Raw genomic sequence first — 25,426 nt, forward strand, 5'->3', positions numbered from 1 at the left:
TTATTAAGAAATTAAGAAAATTTCTGTTGCAGATATTTTTATTTGTAATACACGGAAAAAGTAGCAAGAGAAAGAATTACAGTATAGGTAATCCTCAAGACTGGTTGCTTAACAATAGTTCAAAATTGCAAGGGGCCCAGAACAAGTGCTTTATGGCCTGTTGTGCCCTCAGTCATGTGATTGCAATTCAGGTGGTTGGCATCTGACTTTAGGGCCAGTTTCAGCACCCTACAGTCACATGGCTGTGATTTGTGACTATTTTGTCAGTTTTTGGCATTTTTGGCTGGTTTCTGAAAGAATGAGAGCACTTACAACCATGGCATTCAGTAAATGACTGCAGATTTGCTTAATGACTGCTACAAAAAATGTTCTCAACAATTGGGTTCGATCACATGGGTGTCTCAACTTATAATGAGCCATGGTGGCTCAGTGATTACAATGCAGTATTGCAGGCAACTTCTGCCAGCTGTCAGGGCTTTGGCAGTTTGAGTCTTACTGGCTCAAGGTTGACTCAGCCTTCAATCCTTCCGAAGTCAGTAAAATGAGGATCCTTCTCCTATCCCCCCGCCCAATCTGGGCCTCTGTGCTCTCCAGCTGCAGCTGTGCCTCTCCTTTTCCTTGCTCAATCGGCTGTTCATGTGGCCATTCCTCCTGCAACCTCTCCATTCTGCCTGGCCTCTCCACTCCTGGCTCAGAACCCTCTACAACCTCTTGGCGCTCCTCCGCATCCCCCTCTGACATCCCCAAAGCTGGCTCTTTCTCCTTGTCCAAGCTGATGACCAGGGAAGCCATCACACTGGATCTGCTCAAATAATATATTTGAGTGCCTCTTGACATGAAATAGTCTCCATTTTTAAAAAACTCTCATGTGTCTTGGGACAATGATTATCCCTTTGATTAATTACTGGAATCTTTCAAGTGTTTCCCACTTTACTGAAATGTTCTCTACATTATTAGGTTAGGATACATCATTTTCTCAGATGTGACTCCAGATGGTCTAGAACAGGGGTGTCAAACTTGATTTCATTGAGGGCCACATCAGGGTTGTGTTTGACATTGGGGGGGGGGGATGGCCAGCTTGATGTCACTTCTGTTGGGGGCCTGTGGTGGCCCGAGTGCTTTGCCAGTAAAAACAGGTTCCTGAGCTCCATTTTCAGTTGCCACAGCCTCTTGCAACCCTCTCCCGAGCTCTATTTTCACTGGCAGAGAGTTGCAGGAGGCTGGGGCAGCTGAAAATGGAGCCTGCGAGCCTGTTTTGTCTGACAGAAGCACATGGGCTGGTCCTTTGCTATTTCCAGGGTGGCCCCATGGGCCAGATCTAAGTATCCCGTGGGCTGGATCCGGCCCCAGGCCTTAAGTTTGACATCTCTGGTCTAGAATATAGCCATGTTCACTAGGCAACTATGAGTGTTTGATACCTTGTCTTTCTGTCTAAATGGGATGATCAAGCTAATGGGCAATAAAAATATGTAAAGAGAATGTAATAAAAACAACTACATGAACCATAATAAAATACCACTAAAAATGTTCTAAGACTATCTCTGAAGTAAGTGTCTTTCTACATCACAGATTGACTTTAGTTTCACCCCTGAGTTAGGTCTGATTTACTCACAAATACTTTTTATCTCATTTAGACCCTAACATCTGCCTTGTGCAACAAAGTAGGCAGGCCTAGTCCCTATGCTAATATTCTTCAGCATACTCAGGCCATGATGCAGAGGGCATGACCCTGTTGGCTCTGATTGCTGCTTACAGTGGGTGGCCAATATGAAGAGATGGAGGCTAAAGCCCAGAACTTGGTGTCCTTCAAGTCCAAACGAAGCATAAACAATCTAAGGATGTGAGTCAGCAGCACCCTGTTTTGTTCACAGCTGAGATAGGTCAGACAACAATGTTTGTAGCTAATGCTGCTTTGGCCGATTCCCATTATTGAGAAAGCCTGAGAGTCTTTTTGACTCTGCTGAAGAAACAACACTGGAACCTGTAGCATCATTGATTGACAAATCAGGGTTTTTGACCGAGAGTTTCTGGATTGCTAGTATAATAAGGAGAAGGCATAGGCTAAGGGACATCATAGGGATAGTGACAGAAAATGCATTGCTCTGAGGGTGGATACATGATGAGAAAACTACATACTAAGGGTTGGACACAGTAAGATATTGGTACTGGTTAATCAGCTCTACAACGCACATGATATCTCACAATTTTAATTTAATAGGTCAATTAATATCTTCAAATTATGGCATAATGTAACTATAGTACACCAAATCTCTCGGTGAACTGTAAGGAGGTAATTTTCATTTTTCTTTTCTATTTCCAGAAATTTTCCTTTAAGGCAAGATTTCCAGGGGATATGGATTGACCACAGGTCATTTTTATATTTAAATCAAGAAAATGTGTTGTATTCAGTGTACGTTAATTCATATATCTGTAATGAATTAAAATCTTAGTTGTTTCTGAAACCAATGAATCTTAACAGTTCTAGTTTTAAAAATGACTGTGTTTTGAAGGTAATTACAGTCATCTTAACAAAATGGGTATAGTTGTGTGTGGTTCCTTGAGGGTAAAGCCTATTGAATTTATTAAAATTTGCTTTAGGTTGATAGATAAAGAGGTTAGCTAAGCAAGAATGAACTGTCATCTGTTCTGACCCCCCCCCCACGCCTGTGAATAAACCAGAACACAGGCATGGCTCTTTGCCACTATTTGATTACTGCGATAACGAATCCTTTGGCTGAGGGCCCAGACAACTCATGTTCAATAGAGTAGCTCTGCAGCAACCCAGATAATTCAAATGAAGCAATGCAGATAGTCCAAATGAACAGACACGGCTAGAATACACAGATATATTTTCTTAACTACTAATTCAAACAGTTGTTTCTTGTAAATGTCCTCTCCCAACGCCTCACCTATAATCTCACTTGGGAGGGGCCAATCCACAACCACCTGTGCTTAATCATCTTCTGTGAGTCTGCCTACGGAGTTGCTGCTTCCGTTTCTCAGCCCTTCTCAATCTAGCATCATGGACAAACTGCCGTTGATCCTCCCCTCTGCTCCATGCCTCAGGTGCCTCCTGGTGGCCAACCAACCTCTCTGGTCCCTGTTCTGAGTCTGAACCCTGCACAGGGTTCTCCACATCGTCCAGGGCAGACTCATATGGTTCCTCGCTCTCCGAGTCCATCAGCAGCTCAACCAGATCCTACTGGGCCACAACAGTCACCATTATATATTCTTGCTGCTATTTCTTGTTTCTTGTGTTGTCTGGGTAGCTTTTATGTTGCTTCTTTTCTCTTTTAGAAGGAATGAACTGCATGAACAAGAATCATGGTTGTGCACACATATGCCGTGAGACCCCGAAAGGTGGCATTGCCTGTGAATGTCGACCTGGTTTTGAGCTCACTAAAAATCAACGAGATTGCAAATGTAAGTGTTTACCAGGGAAACCTTTGTCAAAGAAGTAGCAGTTGGTTGTTTTAGAAACACTAATATAGAAATAGTGGATCTTTGCTGGAAGTGCACTTTTTCATAGAGGAGGACATCATCGAATTTTAACTGTTAACATTACTTTGTGTAGTTGCACCCATACAACCAGTCATATCCTCCGAATATGTAATCGATGTTCAGATGAAAGAGGGACAGTTTTCTCATTTAAAAAAAAACCCTCAAGTTTGCAAGACTTACCTTGTGATGAGATTGCATATGGATGCTGCTAAAATAAATTAATTGACATATTTGAACTTTTGTGCAAATGCACTTGCTATTTTAAATTCCACTCAACTGAAAGGATTATGGCAGGAAAGAAAAAGTTAAATACATTGTACTTCTTTAAAAAGCATTCATAAAGAATACAAGAAGTGATAGAGAAGCATCATAGCTTGACCATTTTTGAATAGAAAGCATTTATGAAATTGCTTTTCATCATTTTTTCTACCAAAACTAACATCTGTAGCAGTGATGGCAAACTGGTTTTTCTGCTTGGGTGCCAAAAGGATGCGCGCGTGCGCGCGCAATAGCATATCATACCCATACAGATGTTCAAAATCCCAGCATCCCCTCATTTCATTTTCATCCCATATTATTTTTTCTCCTGTTGGTATTGATCGAAGGTTAATCATGTTATACTTCTGGATGATTTTATGAGTGATTTTGAAGTGCCTGAAGTTTTATATTAATCCAGTAATTCTTAATTATTTCAAGAAATTTGGCAGCTTGAACCTGTTTGGGCTTTGTTTGTGTAACACGTTGAATGCAAACCAGATTACAACATTTTAGTCTAGTATGATGTATGAACCCAAGCAGCTGGATTCATTCAGTAAAGGTGATTTAGTTAGCTCTGCATTACAGTATTGTGCAAACATAGCCTTTTGGTTTGGCAAGTATGATAATAATCTTTGGAATTATTTCTTTCTTCTTCTCTTATACCTCTCAGTGACTTGCAACTATGGTAATGGAGGTTGTCAGCACACCTGTGATGATACAGATCAAGGTCCAAAATGTGGTTGCCATGTGAGGTTTGTGCTACACTCTGATGGGAAAACATGCATAGGTAAGTGAGAGCTACACAAGCTTTGCTTCAAAGCAAGTGTGTGAAATCATAATTTATGATATCTTAGATTAAACAACTTTAGTGTAATATTACTGACATTTCATTCAGATTAATCAAATACATAGTCATCATAATTCATTGCCTCTGATCCTCAAAACTATTGTGCAGATAGAAGATAAGAGGGAAAAATATCTACCCATTAAAATAGTACCTGTGATGCCAGATAGTAAAGCATCATTGGGCCAGACAGCATAAATTGATAATTCATGGTCTTTGATCCACCATAAATTGTTGGCCTTAACAGCACAATAATATGATAGACATCAGTTATTTCCGCCATCTCGTCCTCCATCTTTTGCTAGTAATGGCTTTGTCCTCTGAGAGTTCAAGAGTTCCTACTGTCGGGTGAATATGGCAAAGTGAGGAGAAACAGAACTGATCTCAATCCCTCTCTCGGTCCAGAAAAGGTTGCCAATTTTATATTGCCCAGTTTTATTGGCATCCACTTTCTCTCCCCCTCCCATACATACATTCAGAGAGAAAATTTCTACTATAAATTGTACAGGGATGGTATAGGATAGTTCCTTTTAAAAAAAACCTGACCTGTTCACAAGCTAAACAAAATGGAGGCAAGAGTACTGTGCTTCTTGTTCCACATAGAAAGACAGACATTCTCTGGGCAGTCTGGGAGGTACTTTTCTTCTTAACTGGCCACTATTTAAAAGTGCATACAGTAAGTATCTTTATGAAATGAAATAGACAAATTCAAGGATTTGATCTGTGTGAGTTTTACATATCTCCTTTGATAAATCTAGTTATCCTATTTCTATATAAATAAATTATGGTAAAATATTTATTTTATATGCACTGTAAAATATGTAATATATTTTTCAGTGTTTTAAAATGAAGAATTGCATCATATAATTCAGAAAAGGGCTGAATCAAAAGAATTATTGGGAACTGCTATTTCAGTCTGAATGGTTGAAAGGAAAAAAGATAATACAAATTGTCTTCAACTTGTGACTTAATGACAGCTTAATTAACAACCTCCAAAGAAGTAATTTACGACCCTAGATTTGAACTTAAGGCTTTGTCCCGTCCCTATGGTGACATGATCATAAGTTGAGCATTGAGCAGTTGGATTGCATTTATGACTGGTTGCAGCATCCTGTGATCACCTGAATGTGATTCATGGCAGAAGAACGCCATTGGTTAACAGGATTTGCACTTACAACTGCATAACATGGACTTAAAAATGTCATAACTAGTCATAAAGTTAGGTCCAGTGACATGATGATTTGGCTTAAGACTGCAACAACTTAATGACAGAAATTCCAGTCCCAATTTTAGTTGTAAATTGAGGACTACTTCTATACAGGGTCATTTTTATCATATGTATATATTTTAACGATAAATACATGAAATGCTTATTCAGAATTGCATGTGCATGCTTGCTTATTCTTTATTTCTGCTTTTCTGAGCTGGGCTGCAAAGAAAACATTTGTGTGATATTTGTTGAGTACATTGATTTAACATGTCCGGTTCTCAATAACAACCTACAATCCATGCTGAATTGCACAGACCTATCACATAGCAGATGTGAGGAATCCCAATGGTGGAATGACTAATAATAATCTCTACATGGAGAGTTCTTTAGATGGATTCTCTTTTTTCAGTATTTGTCATGTATCCTGTTGAAATGTCAGATTGACATTGCAGGAGGCCTTTTAGTACAGTACTGACTTTCACTGTTCCAATTATTTGAAGTTGTGCTCAGAGGACCAATTGAGTCATGCTCTGTTTCTAAGAATCAAACCAGAAGAATGATGAGAGCTTCCATTGTTTTTAAGAGCAGAAGGACAACTTTTAAATCTGTTTTATAGCTGCCATGTTCAAGGGAGGGGAATTTAACACTTTTCTCTATGGGATTTTCTCACGGGAAGCCATTTCTTTTCTCCTGTTACTCCCTCCATGAAGAAAATTAAACGTGCAAACTGTAACTTATATAAAGCATTTTTAATTCATCTTCGAAAAAGAAGATATCAAACTGAGATAAATATCATGCAGGTGTATATGTATAGTAACAGTATATGCATACTACATGCCTCTTATTGTGTCCTGGCAATATCTGAATATGGGATTAAAGATCAATTCAGTTTATTGAAACCTTTTCCCAGGTAAACTAGTATAATAAGGTAACTTTATGGTTTGTTTTTTTAAAAAGCTATAAATAGAAAATGTCATGATGTATCTTGCACTGCTAAACAGAAAGGGCATCCCTGGAATATTTTGAACAAAATCTTTTGAATGGTTTTAAAGAATTGGCCTCTTAGCTGGGAAGAAGCATTCCTACTTAGCTATGCTTCAAATTTCACAAACAGAATATAGATTCCCCACGCCCACCCCTGTTGGGAATATTAGCAGATGGGGTTGTGCTCAGTGGGTTTAGGAGTTATAATAGAAATTATAATAATGAACATTTTGTTTTAATTGGTAACAAGAGTTAGTTGAGTATTGTGCACATTTGGGATTTATGGTTCATATATCAAACTGTTTTTAAAATAGGTTGCTTCTTATTTCTCAAGGTAGAGAAAACAGAACAGAGAGGGTTTAATATGAGTGGGAGGACACTGTTACTAGCCCTTTCTTTATGGATAGCTCGATCCTGACCTAAGAAAGTCCCTCAGTGGGAAATTGCCACTAATAGCTATCCTCATAGATCTAGTTAACAGAAGTCTAGATGTAAAATTCTACAGGTTCAATCAGGTCAAACTTGATTGAGCAAGGGAAGAAAATCCTGCATCCTTTCTTTCATTCCAGGTGCTTGATTTCTAAAACATTTTTTTAAAATGCAATATAGTTCCTATTCACATGACTAATCAACAAACACAGTTTTAAATTATTACATTTGTATTTTAATTTCTATTTCACCTAATAACATAATTTATTGCATTTTCTGATTTCTCACAAATGTATTCTATTATGAATACTTACATCAAGGGAATCATAGAATTGTAAACGTATTGAATTAAGTCTGATCATGTTCAAGGTTATCATGTTCAAGAGACTGGCTTGACTATAATATCCTCTGATCTCTTAGAAAGAGTTGGAAAGTTATTACTAGAATAACGCAGCCTATTCTAACAAAAAAATGAAATTATAAAGGTTCAATCTGAGAATAATTGTTACAGTAAAACAATATGATTGGGTACTTTTGTATGTCTTTTGCAATAATACTGGAGAGCAAACATGAATATTTTACCGGCTTCTGATGTTTGTGCATCTTAAGAGATGACTTCATAAAAGTCCCACATAAAAAGTGATTGAAACAAAAAAATACTGTAAATGTTTCTCTTTTTGTTCTGTCTTAATTGATTTGAAAACAGTTCCCTTCAACTGAATCTGCTGCATAGTGTGAGCCTCCGGAAAACTGCACAGTTTCTGTAGCAATTTCTTGCTGGAATCTAAACCAGCCTACACGTATATTCTATCCCTTGATGATATGCAAGAGCCACTTTTACTTGACAATCGATGTAATCATACTTAATTACACTAATCTTACCCTGAAGATTAGGATAATATAAGGGCTTCTCTGTAGAAGTAGTAGTTGGAATACAGCTGGATTATATTTCAAACCATTCATTTAGTACTATTATTTTGGTTGCATATGGACAGTTTTCGTCAAGAAGAATTGTCCCCTGGATTCTAAACAAATATACGTATTTGGAAATAAATCCAAGTAATTTGACTCAACCAAACCTAAATTTAGAATGCTGCCTGAAAGATCTTGAATATGGGCCAAGATTCATTTTTAGTTTCTTCTTATGGAGTAATGCTTAACTTTTCTATTTTCTTAAATGAAATTCTAATATTATGTGTAATTTTTCTTCAGTGCTTATATTGTGTTTGAGCCATTCCTTTCATTTTGGCCATGTATTATTATTTTTATTTTTTTGTTTTGCATGTTTCTACCCACAAAATATGTATGTTCATTGGTGGCTCTTATTTTACATAAACCATCCACTTTGAACGCCGTAACTGAGTTCATACTAATGGTAGCCGACAATTCCTTTCATTTGTTCTGTTTTCAAGAACAAATGAGTGCCCGTTTCATTATACTGCTTATTGTGTTTGCTGTCCAAGTAAAGATATCACAATGCAACAAATGTGCAATTGTAGCTCATTTTGAATTGCTTATTCTTCAGAGAATACCCATTCTGGGGTTTTTTTTCTTTGTTGGAATACCATATTTTTCGGAGTATAAGACGCACCAGAGTATAAGATGCACCAAGATTTTGAAGAGGGAAATTTTTTTAAAAAGTTTTTGCACTCTGCAAACCTCCCCAAAACACCCCGTTTTTCATGAAAACCGGCCTGTTTAAAAAAAAAAAAAAAAGGGCACGAATAGCTTTTAGGAGGCTTGTAGAGTGTTCCTTGAGGCTGGGGGAGGGCAAAATTGAGCAAAACCCAGCCCATTTTTTGCTCATTTCTGCCCTCTCTAGCCCCCAGGAGCACTCTGAAAGCTTTCTAGAGGTTATGCATGGCCATTTTGGTGAACGGGGCAGGATTTCAGGAGGCAAAAAATGCTGTATTCAATGTATAAGATGCACCCAGATTTTCAGCCTCTTTTTTTGAAGGAAAAAGGTGCATTTTATACTCCGAAAAATATGGTAATTGGCAAAATCAAAACTGGAGAGTACCCTTTGTAAAGGTGGTTTGATGACTGATTAGTACAGTTTTTGTTCCTAAGAAGTAATAATTGTTTGTCAGGTTATACTTCACTTTATGGTGAAATATATTTGACAATTGAACTTCTTTGTGTTTCCTTCATGAATAAATGTACTCAATTGGAAATCTGACTCATTTATAGCTTAACAGGATATCACCCACAGGCTGAATAACTTGGAGAACATTTTAACCTGATTTTCACAACAAACTCTGGGAAAAGCCCTCCCGCAGCGCTGTAAATGTGAAAGTCTTAATTTTCCTGGAGTTCAGATTTAGACCCAGCAGTCATGGATGGTGACCTCCATGGTCTTTAAATAAACAACAAAAATGCTTCTGGTCTGTCTATTATCTCCAAATTGGATGGGGGGGGGGATTTGTAACCTGGGACAGCTCTTCATTGACCTGAGAAGCTGGCTACATAATTTGAGTTTGTCTTCTGATTGGTTTTCGCCAACTATACGAATGCGAAGGAAATAAGTAACAGCTGAAGCATCCCATTCATGTGTACTGTAATGTATTTTCTGCTCATAGCTGATCTGAATGGAAAACACTGTTGAATTATGCAGTCAGGGGTTATTAACAAACCTCCAGTCCCATTCTCCCAGGAGGGAAGCACAGGGATAGATTTATAGGTAGGCAAGGGGTTAAGATACCTCCTTGGATATTTATAACTGCCCTTTTTCATTTAATAGCTATGACTCCCCCTTCTGAGCCTTCATTTCCACTGACATATTTCATCATTTCACAAGGAATAACGTTTCTAAATGCAAACTCACTCCCTTGGCCAAGCACTTTGAAATTGAATGTGGTGTATTTGAAGGGTTGCCCTGAACAGGTTGTCTAATACAGGTCCCCTTCAGATCTCACCAAGGCAGGAAGTGCAATCAGCTTCTTTGAATGGCAGTTTCATTAGGTTGTGGCTGGTATTTTTCATTCCTCCGCCCAACTTTTTAACGTTGCTTTTAAAAATGTAAATAACGAGTAACTTTATCCTTTTAGGCAGTCAGTCCTAATGAAAGTTGCCTTATCCTTAGGGTCAAAGGCTAGAGAAGAGCTTACTACTAACTTTTAAGTATCAGCTATTTATCTTTTCTAAAAATTATTAGGGAATGAAGTGCTACACATTCATTTTGTAGACAGCAAGCTTCATATAGTGTACAGCAGAATGGAAAACACAAACTTATAAGTGTTTCACAAAGTGATGGTACTAATACTTCCTTTATTTAATGAATTTAAATCATACCTTGTCAGAAATAACATTTGGGATTGTTAACAGTAATAAAATGTAGATTAAAATGGAATTAAAATATAAAATAAACCAATTAAAACAGTTAAAATGTACTTTAGCAAGGAAATCAGCTTAAAAAGCCAGGAGTTGGTCTGCATAAAATTAGCTTTACCTGTTAAGCAAAAAAAGAAAGAAGAGAAAGAAGAGAAAGAAGAGAAAGAAGAGAAAGAAAAGTGGCCTTGTCTCACATTTGTGGTAGCAGCATCTGGAGCAACTGGTGGGAAGGCCTTTTCTCACAATCTCAATGAGAAAAGGTCTCCCAAAGATCTTAAAAGCTAACAGTCTTTCAAAAATAATTATGTAGGGCTTAATAGGTTATTATAGAGTGAGTTGGGTCTCAAAGTGAATCTAACAATGAAACTATTGTTTTAAAAAAGTCACATGTTTTCTATAATTAGTGCTAATTAATAGTCTGGCTGTAATAACTTGGACCAGATGAAGTTTTTGGACATTTTTGAAAGGTAGCTATATATAGAACACGCTATAGCAGTCCCAAAAGGATGTAATTTTAAGACATGTGTCCCCATGAGGAGATTTGACTTATCCAAAAGTAAATGTTTATGAAGATTCTTAGGCATCCAGGTCATAGTTTTTATTTTTGAAAAGGCACTGGGCTGATTTTTTGAGGAAGAATATCCTGGAAGCTTCATCAGTTGTATTGGATGGCGTGGGAGATAGAAGGACAGTTATTGACAGTATCAAAAAAATCAGCCTTTTCAAATATAAAAACCAGTTTTGATATATCCAAAAGTAAGCACACACTCATCTGCACTGTGCAGGTCTATTTTTAGTCATTATCGAAACCTGGGATTTGTGAAACAGAGGTTTAAAAACAAGTATAATTACATCTAAAACAAATTGAATATTTTTCCTGTCTTTTAACTGATCAGAAGAAGCTCCTGCCTCTTTATGAATTTTGACTTTGTTTGCCCTATTCTACTCCATTGCCAAGTCAGATGCTTTAAGCCTTGAACATGTTTTGGGGGGGATTTAGATAATGAGTTATTTTGTTGCATGTCTTCAGTAAACCTTGTCTTGCAGGCAACTTCAGGGAAGTTTTCTTATAAGCTACAGCTAGCTAATGATTTATGCTCTCATACATGCCTGTATGCCAAAGTCAGCCTCAACTCCTGAAGATTGCCTGGATAAGTCCATGCAATTTTGCAGCAGATTTGGAAATGGTTTACTATTACCAGTTCCTTCTTTCTATGGCTGAGGGGAAGCATCTTGTCCAAAGACACCCAACAGATTTTGTACCCAGGGAAGTACTAAAACGAGTAATCTCCCGGTTTTTAGCCTTGCATCTTTAATCACCAAATTATACCAAACTGGCTCATCACACACAAACCAAAAATTATATTCTTGATAAATAACTTTTGGTCAATCACCACTTGCTTCTTACCACTTAATGCAAATCTTTTTCAAGAAGGACCATTACCATAATATAGTGCCTGAAACAACCTAGCTGTACTATGATTATGGCATCAAATGCTTCTGAGATAACCTGCATAATTGAATAACACACATCTGTTCTCAATATAGTTGATCCATAAAGATGATCAAAATAATATGTTTCATGCAATTCTAAGATCAGATTGATAAAGAAATGGCTGTTGCTCCAGATGCTACAGCACCTTGTGTGTGTGTGTGTGTGTGTGTGTGTGTGTGTGTGGTGTATGTATGTAAATTCTTAAGAAATACCTCTATTTTGTATTTCTTTATAAAGTTACTTTTATTCAGGTGGTGAACAAATGTTTCTACATTTCAAAACAGCATTATTGTAATTGATAACTGCTGATCAGATTTGCAGGATCTTTTATTATTTGATTTTTCAAAGCTTGTTGTTTTCATTTTTAGTCAAAAATTAAGTTCCCCCACTTAAGATACTTTTTAGATTTTGAGTCATATGCAAACCACCGATAAGAATTGAATCAATTTATAGTGCATGAATTCATATGCAATAATTTTATAAACAAAATTATGAATTGACAATGCCCAGAAAAGTAGCTATATGTTCAAATTTGCAGACAATTTCATCAAAGGGATCTAAAATTCCTGATAATTATGTATGCAACAAGTTCTTTCTAGTGAGAATTTAGCATATTGATATAATTTTTAAGTTAGATTGGTGATTATTCTGGAGCCAGAATGCTGTGAAAGATGTACATAAAAAAGAGCAGGTAATGTTTACATTTGATGTACATCCATAAACTAGAAAAGGCATTGTTTTCTGGGAAAACTAACACATAGAAACAGTCTCTTCACTGCTGCAAAAGAAAATCCTCTAACAATGGCCTATATTTCTTGGGAGCTAAGTAAGTAGATCATTAGCAGTATGATGATGAGGCCTTTCCCCAAAAGTTGTATTTACTAAGCACATTAGATTTTATGGAGCAATAGAAGGTAGAATATCAGTGTCCGTTTTTCCATTTTCAGGGAACATCTGTCTTTTCTCCATAATGTTACTTGACTCTGGGATTTGGTTCTCATTAGATCTAACAAGCCTGCACTCAGACGCTATGACTCTCTTACTCCCTTTGGAATAATTTGTTCCACATGCTTGGTTTGCACTGCCCAGTTGCATGCTCTCTTCTGCTGCCAGCTTGTTGAGCTGCGGGTTAGGCTTGTCCAATTAGGTATTTCTCTGTGAACTTTGCAAGTGTAAGGCATTAATGTGGGTCATCCCTGAGATGCTCCAGAAATGGCAGATAATTTCATGCAGTGATCTCTTATTGCTGCTGCAAACCTGGCTTCCTCATTAATTTAAAACAGGAAAAAACAAATAAAACAATTTGACCTGCACAGGTTCAGTTCTTAGGCAAATATTCAGAACACTCATAAGAAGAGTGAGCCCTTCCCTTCACTGCTACTGAACAAATTCAAGACATATTTGGCCTTTAGTTCCAACAATTCCTGAAACCAGGATTTGGGAATATTTGGTTGAACTTGCTATGTGTAAGCATAGCAGAGCTGCTGGACATATTGCTTTTGTTTTTACCATATTGATCATCATTGTATTATACAATGCATTACCTATTCATCATTTTATTATAGATCATACACTACCTTACTAATAAACAGTCCCTAGGAATCAGATCACTTATCTGGAGAAAATATATAAATTATCTGCTAGAAACAGATAACTTTCAGGACTCTTAGATGAACAGATGCATGTAGGTCCAACTCTTTAGGTGTGTGTGTGTGTAGATCTAAAGCAGGGGTGTCAAACTCACATCACAGTGGCATCAGGTGACATATTGGGACTTTCCCCTCCTTCGCTAAACTGGGCAGGGTCAGCACATGACGCATCCAGCCTGCTGGCCACGAATTTGACACCCCTGATCTAAAGTAATGGTGATTTGAATTCCTGTCCTTAGAAACTTTATTATAAAGATTAGATGGGCTATATTAAATTCATTAAGGCTACAGTTCTATATATTGTATACTATGTAGACTTATTGGAATTAGGTTAGAGGTAGAGTGTAATTATTCATTTAGAATAATTAAATTTGGTGCAATTTCTTTTGAAGTAAAATGCATAGGAATAGGTTTGTAAATACTTTAAAATATAGTGTAGCTGAAAGTTTATATTAGTAGCCTTCGTTTAGCAACTATAGGCCTTTGCAGATCTGTAAAACAATGGAAAGCTGATGATCATAAGCACAACTGTGGTTTACTGTGGGAGTGCTTAGCTTAATGACCAATTATGTTTGATAAAAGAGGACTACCTGTATTTATGTTTGATTAGATTAGATAAATCAATTAATTTAGCTTGCTTCTAAATAAATAAAGCATTGTTACTAAGTGCTATGTGAGCTTACTTTCTTCCCTTTTCTTATTCTTTTTCTATTGTTCTTTTTTATTTTTGAGTCTTTGGGTAGAAAACCCATTTTAAACTGCAGTAGGAGCTTTTTTCAGCTGATGAATATGTTCGAATTCTATTTTTTAGGACTACCATGTCCTGTGCCTTTGGATTGCTGCTTAATTCACAAACTGAATTTGGTTTGTTACTAGAGGCTTCATAATAATTTGCTCACTTTACTATTGTGGACAGTCAAATTTGCTTTATATGCATGCTGCTTTCTATCCACAGGTATAGATCTATCTTCTGATTTAAAAAAAAGCTTTTTCAAAGCTGCCTTTACATTTAGTTAGAAAAGACATTTAAATACTAACAGTATTGAATACTAATTTCTGTCTCTTGTCTACATCTTTTTCTTCTCTGCACATATGCTCTATACAAACCCACTAGATGGTTTTTTTTAATAAAGTGAGAGTTACACTAGTGATCAGAGAGAAGAAATATATTGTTGGTGAAAAGGAAGGAAACCATTAGGAAATCAATCTATTGGCCAAATGGCTTGGTTTTAGCTAGAATTGTATGTGAAGCTGGGGAACCAGGGAGGGATATCATTGAAAACTGTTCTTTGGGAATATTTACATTTTTAAGAAGCCAAACTCCTTGCTGGACACTGTTTCTAAATCACTTTTTTATAATGTTAAACAGGGGAGAGGCACCTTCAACAGCACGTTACCCCCCCGACGTTTTCTAATGGTAAATATTTTTGTTCTATATCTCTTTGAGGAGTATTAACTATAGCCGCATCTTCTATTTGGGAATAAAATAACCAGGCACCGCTGTCTTACTAACCTGCATGCCTCACTTCACATTTGTGGAGAATAGGTGGCAGCTGCATTAACCAGAACAGCACTTATTACTAACTATTTAGCCTGTCAGCTTCTGCCCTTTCTAAAATCCATTTTTACTCTTGAAATCTGCATGGCCCCAGCTATTGAAAGAAATGTAGATAGGCCTGGAGTTGTTCAGACAACAGAGAAAGAAATACCCAGCTACCAGGATTCTTCATGAAGGAACAAAACAATTTAAAGGGGGGGGGGGGGACTTTAAGCAGTTGCTTGCTTTGCTTGTGCTCATAGCTGTTCTTTTGCTAGAAATTATAACCATGAGCTCTTAAAAGCCAAGGATCAATGAATGTATTCTATTATTTGCTTCTATATTGAAGGATCTGTAAAACCCATTAAAAATAAGTTATTATCTGTCTTTCATCACTGCAGACTTCTGTAATAGAATAGAAGTAGTTATGCCATTAATGGGACCAAAGCATTATTAACATAAATGAAAAGAAGTCAACAAGGGATCAGTAACTATCTTGAGAAATTGAATTAGAAATCACTATAGTTCTAGCTGAGAAAGCTGCTTTTGAGCCTATACTTCTAATTATTATGCTTAAACTTAATATGAGATCTGTGGCAGGTAGATTTGAAGGAAGTGTGACCTGGCCTTCAAAACCAAAAGAACCTTCAAATTTAGATTTTCATTTTACACTTTCAGAATATAAGAGTTACTTATCCTTGTAATTTGTGTTTCTCTTTTTCTTTGTATCTAACTGCCAAACACAGAATTTTTTAACCCAATCCCATAGCAGACAAAATCATGAAATCACATATTTCCTCTCTACATCACTTTCCCTCAATTTGTCTCTTTGTGAATTATCTTCCTCCCAAAATGCACCCTTCCCTTCTTTTCCCTTCTCCTTCTCCTTCCTCCTTCCCTTATGATTACTGCAGATGCTAAAAGTCTCTTAATTTTTTTCCTACTCCCAGGCAGCATTCCTGAAAATAAGATGGAATTACACTTGCTGATAGGTAGCTATCTTTCTTACAAGTTGGTCATGTTTCATATCTATAAACCCTTTAAGGATTGTTTGAAATAACTGTTTATGATAGAAGGCAGCTAATCCAAGTCTCAGGTATTTGGTAATATATTGCTTTAGTTATACTTCCTGAAATTGAAATAGAGAATATGTATAGGATATTAATTCAAAAATTCTTGCTACCGGTTTGGTGGGCATGGCTAGGTAGGGGTCATGTGACTGAGAGGGTGTGGACAACCTGACATCACTCACGCCCACTCAGTCACATGCCCACCACATAGCCATGCCCACAGGAAAAGGTAGGAAAATTTTTAGGATTTTTCCCTATCTATCCCCGCCTTCCCTTTGCTAGTCGCCTCCGTTTCCTTGCTTCCTCCCCCCCCACTGCCTGTTTGATTACTTACCTTCCGTGGTGGCTGGTCCAGTTCGAAAGGCAAGCTGATCGAAGTTTTCGGCGGCCACTAGCCAGCTGCTGCTGCTGCTGGGAAGCAGCTGGATGGCAAAGAAGCCTCCCAGCTGCCACCTTTTTGCATACTAGCTCTCAAAGAGTCCAAACGACTTGCAAGGCAATGGAATGTGCATACATCAAGAATATGGCGGTGACGACAGCCGCTTTTTCACCAGCCGGAGGACTTTTCAGCTCTCTTTGAGAGCCAGTATGCAAAGAGGTGGTATAAGCGAGCAGTGACCGGATGGTTGGGGTGAACAACCGGTGACAGGAGAACTGGTTTGGGGGCGTAGCCAGCTGGCCATCGCTACCGGTTCACTGAACCGGGCAAAATTTCTGCCACTGGTTCTGGTGAACCGGTGCAAACCGACTGAATACTACCTCTGGAATGAAGGCAAATATACATGTCCCAGGATAATGTTGCAGGATCCAATCTGAGCTGTCATTGGGATCAGAGGTTTTGTCTTTCGAGCCTTCAAACTCCTTTCCTGAGGGTAAGCTCCAGCATGAGTCTGAAAGCTTGGAAGACAAAACCTCTGGTCCCGGTGACTGACCTATATTGGATCCTGCAGAATATTAATTCTCCATGTCTGGTATCATTGTGATATTTTGGGTCTTTCTTAGAGATATATTATTTCTTGCCATGACCAATTTATCTCTATCCTATTAGTGCAATAGAATTAAATCATCTTTGACTGTATGGTATTATTTTACTCCTTCCATCAAAAGCATCCAATTATCACTACAAAATGTGAGAATTCTATTGTGCCTTGCTTCCCATCATGTCACAGGCATATTAAACAAATAGTGGGAAGGGTTAGTTATTTCAGTGCCTTTGGTAATTTGTCAGTCTTGTCTGCCATCTTTCTGATACTGTCTCTCTAAAGGTCTGAAAATAGTGATGCAAGAAATACAATAAAATCTATTTGCAGAACTTGCAATCAAGTGTCTTTGGAATGGAAGCAAGGAATCTGGAATTTTGCACTTATTGCATATATAAATGAAGAAAATGTAGTGGAGAAAAAAATGAATAAAATCACTTTTTTTGACTGAGCTCTTTACATGATCCCAATGTATTTATGTTTTATTTCATTCAACTTGGATTGGCCTGATGGGGTATAGGAGGAGGGGGGCATAGGAAAGAGCCAAGATATGATGAACAGAATGTCCTAAGCCAAATCCTTCCCATTCTTTTTTAAAACATTTTTTATTTTTAAACAAACACAAACAGACAAAACAAAAAACATAAAACCATCTTCCATTACAAATTATAGAAAGTGTGTCAGTTGGTTACAAGATTTCTGTGCATCTCTTCCATAGTCATCACTTACAATTCATATCAAATCACATATTTTTAAATCAAATATATTTATGTACATTACTATTATTGCACCTCAACCTTCATTTGACTATACTTGTTTTTACATCCTTTTATATGAAATATTCTAAATTTAAAATAAAACTATATAATGGCATTCCATTAGGTCATCCTAAAATCATCCAATGACATTACATCTTTATAACATGTTCTAAATAAGAATTGGTTGTATTTAATAACAAAGCTTTTAAACTTCCTCTCATAGTCTCCGTTTGCAGTTTATATAAAATTTCATATTATCAAACTAATATATGTATATGCATTATTTTCATCATTAATCATTTATTTTACTATAACTATTATCACTTAATTTTATACATAATACTCTAAATTTAACTAAATTTAACTTATTTTTTATTATAAGCTTTCATGACATCAATACAATAATACAATACAATAGTAGAGTTGGAAGGGACCTTGGAGGTCTTCTAGTCCAACCCTCTGCCTAGGCAGGAAACTCTATACCGTTTCAGACAAATAGCTATCCAACATCTTCTTAAAGACTTCCAGTGTTGGGGCATTCACAACTTCTGGAGGCAAGCTGTTCCACTGATTAATTGTTCTAACTGTCAGGAAATTTCTCCTCAGTTCTAAGTTGCTTCTCTCCTTGATTAGTTTCCACCCATTGCTTCTTGTTCTACCCTCAGGTGCCTTGGAGAATAGTTTGACTCCCTCTTCTTTGTGGCAACCCCTGAGATATTGGAACACTGCTATCATGTCTCCCCTAGTCCTTCTTTCATCAACCTGTATCTTTCCAGTAATAATGCAGTCTTATGTCTCTTGCCATTTGTAGCATTAGTATTCCGATTACTTTCTTGGTAAGTCTTGTATGGACTTCTCTTCGCAACTTATTGCTCATTTCGTATCTTAGGAAAACTCGAAACCCTCCATCTGCTCCTTCCATTAGCTTGTCTTTGGTTATTACTGGTGCTTCTGTCAAGATTTCTCTCCTTACTTCCTCCAATTTTTCTCTTTTTTGTTCTTCTATACTTTGAAATCTGGGGTCGAGTTCCAGTCCATCTATCTCCCCTTTCCATATTCCACTCTTGCCATTTCCAACCACGCTCAATTTACTGTTAGTATCAACAATTTTCTTATCTCTTTGTTCATTATTTTCTTCAATTTTTAGAACTCTGTCCCCCACTTTCTTCATTTGATAAACATCCTCAATTTTTCCATCAAATTTTGCTGTTCTGTGTTCTATATTCTCCATTCTCTTCTCAATTTTCTCTGTTACTTCTAGTATTTTTTGAATTTCAAACATAATCATTTGCAATGTTAAGATTTCTTTTTCATGTTGCGCCATTCTTCCAACTTGTAAACACTGCCACTATAGCGTTCAAGGCTTTTTGTTAGATTTCAAGCAAGTTCATTATAATCTTTCAAGTCAAGACTTTGTCTTCACTCCAGTCCAGCTGCTAATAGAACTCCCAAAGAACACCTGTGTAAACCTCCTTTGCTCTTCCTACTATCACTCTCAGTAAATGATCTGAAAAGCCTTGAAAGGTAAATCAAATGATCAAAGAGAAAAAAGAAAAAACAATGTTTCCAAGCGTCCAGCCTTTAAGTGGCAGTGTTACTTCTTTTCCCTCTGTTGTTACAGCCCTCTTTATATTCCTCTTTATATCTTCTTTATATTCCAAATTTAAAGAAAAAAGTTCTTAAATGGAGAAAAAAACAGTCCAATCAAGCATTGTAAAAAAAGAAATTTTTTTTAATCTATAGGTATAAAAAAGAATAAAAAGTAGAAGAAAAACTTATCCATTCGGTTTAAAAAATAGTAAACATTTGCAAAAATTCCATCCATAAAAAGAAAAATTAAAAAAAGATAACACACTAAGTTTAATGTGGCTTAATTTCACCCCTTACTCTCTTCTGTCTTCAATTTTAAATTAACTTTGATTTTTTTTGGGTAGTCTCTTTTCTAATAATAAAATTTCCTCACCAATTCGACACACTTTCTCTTTTCTCTTTCCTTCCGTTCCGGAGCTCTCCCAACTTCAGGAGCTTCAATGGCTGGATTTCTGTCGTTGCAAATAAGAGCTTCTCGAGAGGAGGACCCGAAGTCATGACGACACGACGTGCGATCTCAATGCTCTGAAATCGCAGACAATACTTTTGCCACTGGGTGGTCCAAATGGACCAAAACTGTCCCGCAGAGACGGTGAACAGGAAGAATACATCTTGCTGATCTCAGGGACATTGCAAAGTCCTTGATCGATCCAAGAGAAGTTCTTCAAGCCGGTGACAAAAAATCCAGCCATTTGGCTGATGAAGCCGGGGCGGCTCCAAAATGAAAGGATATGGAAAGAGAAAGTGTTTCCAGCTGGTGAGGAATTTTTACTGTTTTAAAAGTGACTGCCTATAAAAAAACTTAAAATCAATTTAAATTGGAGAACAGAAGAAATAAGTGGCGGAATTAAATTTGGACTGGTTTTGGACAGTGGGTTATCTTACTTTTTAAATGCTATCTTCACGGATGGAATTTATGCAAGCCTTTTAAAATGAATGGATTAAGTTTCCTTCTTCTATTTTTTTTCTTTTACTATTCTCTGTAATCTATGGACTAAAATTCTCCTCTTTCATTACTTGTGGGTGTTTTTCTAACTCATTTAAGAATCGGACTTTTTTTAAAACTTGAAATACAAAAAAGATACAAAAAGAAACAAAGAAATTGTAACACTGCTACTCGGAGGCTGGAGATTTGTGTATTGGAAACAAAACACTTTTTTTTCACTGATTATCCTGGCTTAGCACTTCAAGGTCTCACAGCTTGTTTATAGAGAGTGATAAAAAGAAAAGCACACAGATGTTCCTTTGAAGTATATTTTTAACCAGAGAAAGGTGAAATGTTATTGTGATACTGAAAGAGGAATTAAATGGAGGGGAAATCTACCCCAGATGGCAAGATACAGAAGAAAAGAAAACAAAAGAATTTATGGATTTAAAGAGAGAAATTTTATTAGCAATATCATTGATAACATTTCCGACAATCAAAGATAAGCTGATTAAGGAAACAGAAGAAGGGCATTGAAATTATATGAGAGATTTTATAAGCAAAGAGTTGCTAAGAGGAGTCCACACAAAGTTGATTAAGGAGATTATTAGAGGACTGACACCACAAATGGCAGAAGATATGAGACTGTTTTGCTACTGGAAAGATACAGGTTGATAGATGGAAGAGTATAATTTAAACCTAGCTAAACTTAGTGAAATTTAGTGATAATAGATATAGTTAAATAAATAATTGATAATGATAATAATGTATACAATGTGTAGTGTTATGATAAGTAATAACTGGATATGAATATTGAATGGTACCCATGAAAGGAAGATTAGAAACCCTTTTGGATTATATATAAAGGTTAATAAAAATAATTAAGTTAGATTCAGTTAAGTCTTGATTATTAGGGGGGGAAATGATATGATGCAGGATATAGTCAAATAAAAGAGGGATAATGATAATAACGTATCCCATAAGGAAATGGGATGTAAATTGGAAACAGTGATTTGGAAAGAAGTATAGAAAACTTTGTTATTAAATATTATGGATGTTTAGCTAGAATAGGACATAAGGATTTAGAGTCATTGGAGGATTTTAGAAATAATAAATGAAATGCCAGTATGTGGTTATATATTAAATCTTGGTATATTTTATGATGAAGGACGTTTAAACAATTATGGTCAAATGAAAATGGAGGTATGATGATGGTAACATGTATAAATATCTGAGTTAAAATACTTGAGTTAATATGAATTATGCTTGATGACTGTGGAAGAGATGCACGAAAGTCTTTTTAACCAACTGATACACTTTCTACAGTATTTAAAGAAGGATTTTATGTGTTGTGTTTGTTTTGAAAATTAAAAAAAACTTTTATAAAAATAAAAAAGAAAATGAGAGCTTCTTCTGGATCAGGGACTTTGCAGGGTCCTTGAGATCAGCAGGACGTACTCTTCTCTATCACCGTCTCTATGGGATGGTTTAGGTCCAAAAGCATCATCCAGCGGCAGAAATATCGACATGTCGTGTCGTCACGTCACGACGTCAGCTCCTCCCCCAAATACTTCCCATTCTTGATGTGTTGGCTGATGTTTTTCCTACCTGCTTGTCATATGCAGAAGCACAGTACAAGGTAAACCAAGTGATCTCTTCATTGTACCATTTGAGCTGCCTAACTTTACTGCTGTATTGGTAATTAATTAGACTTCAACTTTTGAGGATGAAAATTTATTTCTGGAAAGTAATACCGGTACACAAAAAACCAAAAATAAACAAAAGTGGCATCAAAGAAATAATAAATATATATGCCACAAGTGTATATATATATTCGTAGATTTTCACGGGTGTAGGTATGCTGGTCGTTGTATTTGGGTCTTTTCCCATGTAAGATTGAGATTGTCTTGGCAACGTTTTGGCAAGGTCTCACTCGCCATCTTCAGGCTGGGTTTTGGGCTTAAAGCGTGGTCGAAGCTGCCGTATTTCTATAAATCTTGGTGGGGGTGTGTGGAGTGCTGGCGTTGTTTCAGTAAGTGGAATGATTGGTTGTGTGGTTATATCATGATTGGTAGATTGGTGCTGGCTCCATTGTTGTTTTGTGTTTTAATGGCCTGGGTGGTGGGTGGGGCTCGTTTGTTGATTTGGGCTGGTTTCCAGATGTCTCGTAGATGGGAGGTATCGTCACGTTTATTCATGTTGTGGGGGTGTTTCTCTATTTTGATAGCTTCCATAATTATTCTCTTGTTGAAGTGTTCAGGTTTGGAGATTAATCTGGTTCCTTTAAAATTAATTTCATGTCCTGTAGCTTTAAAATGTTGGAAAAGGGAGGAAGTTTTTTATTTTTTTCTTACTGCGTTCTTGTGTTCTGCGATGCATGCATTTATTCTCCTGTTCGTTTGTCCTATGTATGTTGCAGGGCAGATTTTGAATGGTATTTTGTAGACTCCTTGGTTTTCTAGCTGGATCTTGTCTTTGGGGTTTCTTAAGATGTTGACTATTTTTTGGTCAGTGTTGAAGGCTGTCTTGATATTGTGTTTGTGGAGAATTTTGCTGAATTTATCTGTGGTGTCTTTGATGTAAGGGGGGAGGACAATGCTGTTGTCCTGTTCTGTGTCTCGATTTTTTGGGGGAGTCTCCCTTTGGATTAGGTTGGTAATTGTTTTTCTTAGGAATCCGTTGGAGATTAATACATTGTGAGAGTGTGTAATTCAGTTTTCAGGTGTCAAAATTCTATTATGGATTATTGTTTGTTCCATGAATATGATCCCATTTTAAGAGCTAATTTAGGAGAGAACCCTCAATGATCAAATATTTGGGGAAACACGTAATTAGGTGAGATGTTTCTTATAAGATTGAACTACTTTTATATAGTTTAATGAGTACTTAATAAATGTATATAGAGATCCCTTAATCTGAGCATTAGGGTTCAGTCCATTTGAATAGGAATATATAGCAGGAGAAGCAACAGCCAATGTTTATGATGAATGCTGTAGATTATGAAAATAGATAAAAGATTTGCACTAGATTATAGAACTTTCTGAGAAAAGGGACAGTAACAATGGAAGACTTCATTGTTCTGTCATCTCAAAATAATTCAGTCAAGACAGTATTACTAAACAGAATTTCTTAAACAGAAATCTTTGGATCCATAAGAGTGCAGGAGAGTTGCATACTTCTCAAAAATAAGATATGGGGAATATAATTGTATAACATTTTAAGAAGAATGAAAAGAGGAAAGAGATTTAGGAAATCAAGACTTCCTAACTTAAGAAAATCGAGGGTTTTTCATTTGGGTCAGAAAAACAAAAAAAATCAAAGCACGAAGCAGTATCGGGTAGCTCTAAATACAGAAAGGATCTGGATGTCTTAATGATAAATTAAACAGGGTTTCCTGCCTAGGCAGGGGGTTGGACTAGAAGACCTCCAAGGTCCCTTCCAACTCTACTATTGTATTGTATTGTATTGTAAACATGACTCAAAAGTATGATCTAGTTGCAAATCTGACAGGGATTCTGTAGTCATGAATTGCTACACTAAGGGATTTTAGACTAGATGGTTTCCAAGAATATTTTAAGATTCTATGAACCTGAACCAAATATACAAATGGAGGTAGATTTTCTGTTTTAGGGATAAGCCTTTTTTAAAAAACATAATACAACCCTTTCTTTCTCTTCTCAAAATCTGTCATTTTTGAAACTATTATTTAATGGGGACCAGTTGTAATGTTCTCTTCCATCATTGTATTCTGGAATAAGAGGTTATATGTTTAATAAAAATTTGTGTGAACCATTGATACCTAAATCATAAACGCTTGCTATTTTTATATGGATTTTTGCCATTGCAAATAATTGGGACAGGCTTAAAAAAGGGGATCTGTAATTTTTAAATCTCAGAGAAGTTATATTGTATGTATATGTGGATCAGTGGTGGGTTTGTACCGGTTTTACTACTGGCTCTCTCTTGCACACGCGTGACACTTCTGTGCATGCACAGAAGTGTCCGGGCAGGTGGGAGGAGCCTCCTGCCGCTGCTCCTACTGATTTGGCCAAACTGGGCTGAATTGGGAGCAACTCACCTCTAATGTGGATGGCCAAAGAAAGAAACTTAACAGTTCTTCTTTTGCCCTGCAAACATTGCCTCCACATTTGCTGGGAAGATGGGGATGGAAAAGCAGGCTTAAAAGTAGAAAGTAGGTCTGATTTGTTTCACCCCTCCTGTGTCTTCCACTTTTCTCCTCAAAAAACCTCTTCTGTGCCATTCTTTTTCCAAGTAGACTTTCTTCCAATATCATACTCTAGAGGAGAAAAAATACTTCTTAAAAAAATCGAGTCTCAACATTGACTTCATCGAAGAGCTCTAAGGGAGATTTAGTAGATAAGTGAAAGGATAAACCTTTTTCTCCACACCTATCAATTCTTTCTTTAAAATATCAGCCCTCTCATTGGCTGTCCTATAACCCAACTTTATAGCCTCCAAACGTGTTGGATCCCAGTTCACATAATCTCCAAACAGAAGCTTGATACAATAGCTCCATTTATTCCTTAGTAAAATATTATTCAAGGCTCTTTGGGCCCAGTTGTAATGATAGAGCATATTACATGTAATCTTAGTCATAAATCAATAACAATTGAACCTGGAATTATGGTCATAAATCATTCTGGTTATTAAGCAGGTCATAATCTGACCAGACTCAAGTTTATAACACTTTTTGTGGTAATCATTAAGCAAATACCATGGTTAAGTGAATGCCATGGTCATTAAGAGAATTTATTATATCCAATGTACTTTTTTTTTTTTTTTTTGCTGGAAACCAGAAGTAAATACCGGAAATCGGCAAAAAACTCCATCAAAAATTGCAGTAAT

The 25,426-nt window shown here is 36.6% G+C and overlaps 1 protein-coding gene across 9 annotated transcripts in view; it reads left to right on the forward strand.

The window, feature by feature from the left end:
* The window catches only part of SCUBE3 (signal peptide, CUB domain and EGF like domain containing 3), a 121,243-nt gene that overhangs the window by 60,134 nt on the left and 35,683 nt on the right, over nucleotides 1-25,426 (forward strand). For 3 of the 9 annotated variants that reach the window (XM_081948542.1, XM_081948544.1, XM_081948550.1), the window contains 4 exons: nucleotides 3,298-3,423; nucleotides 4,430-4,546; nucleotides 15,070-15,117; nucleotides 16,188-16,229. In XM_081948542.1, coding sequence (XP_081804668.1) covers nucleotides 3,298-3,423; nucleotides 4,430-4,546; nucleotides 15,070-15,117; nucleotides 16,188-16,229 — 333 coding nt within the window. The remainder of the gene's footprint in view (nucleotides 1-3,297; nucleotides 3,424-4,429; nucleotides 4,547-15,069; nucleotides 15,118-16,187; nucleotides 16,230-25,426) is intronic. The other 6 variants (XM_081948545.1, XM_081948546.1, XM_081948547.1 and 3 more) reach the window with 4 other exon arrangements.

This window comes from Natrix helvetica (assembly GCF_964273705.1).
Source record: "Natrix helvetica genome assembly, chromosome: 3".
Taxonomy (NCBI): domain Eukaryota; kingdom Metazoa; phylum Chordata; class Lepidosauria; order Squamata; family Natricidae; genus Natrix; species Natrix helvetica.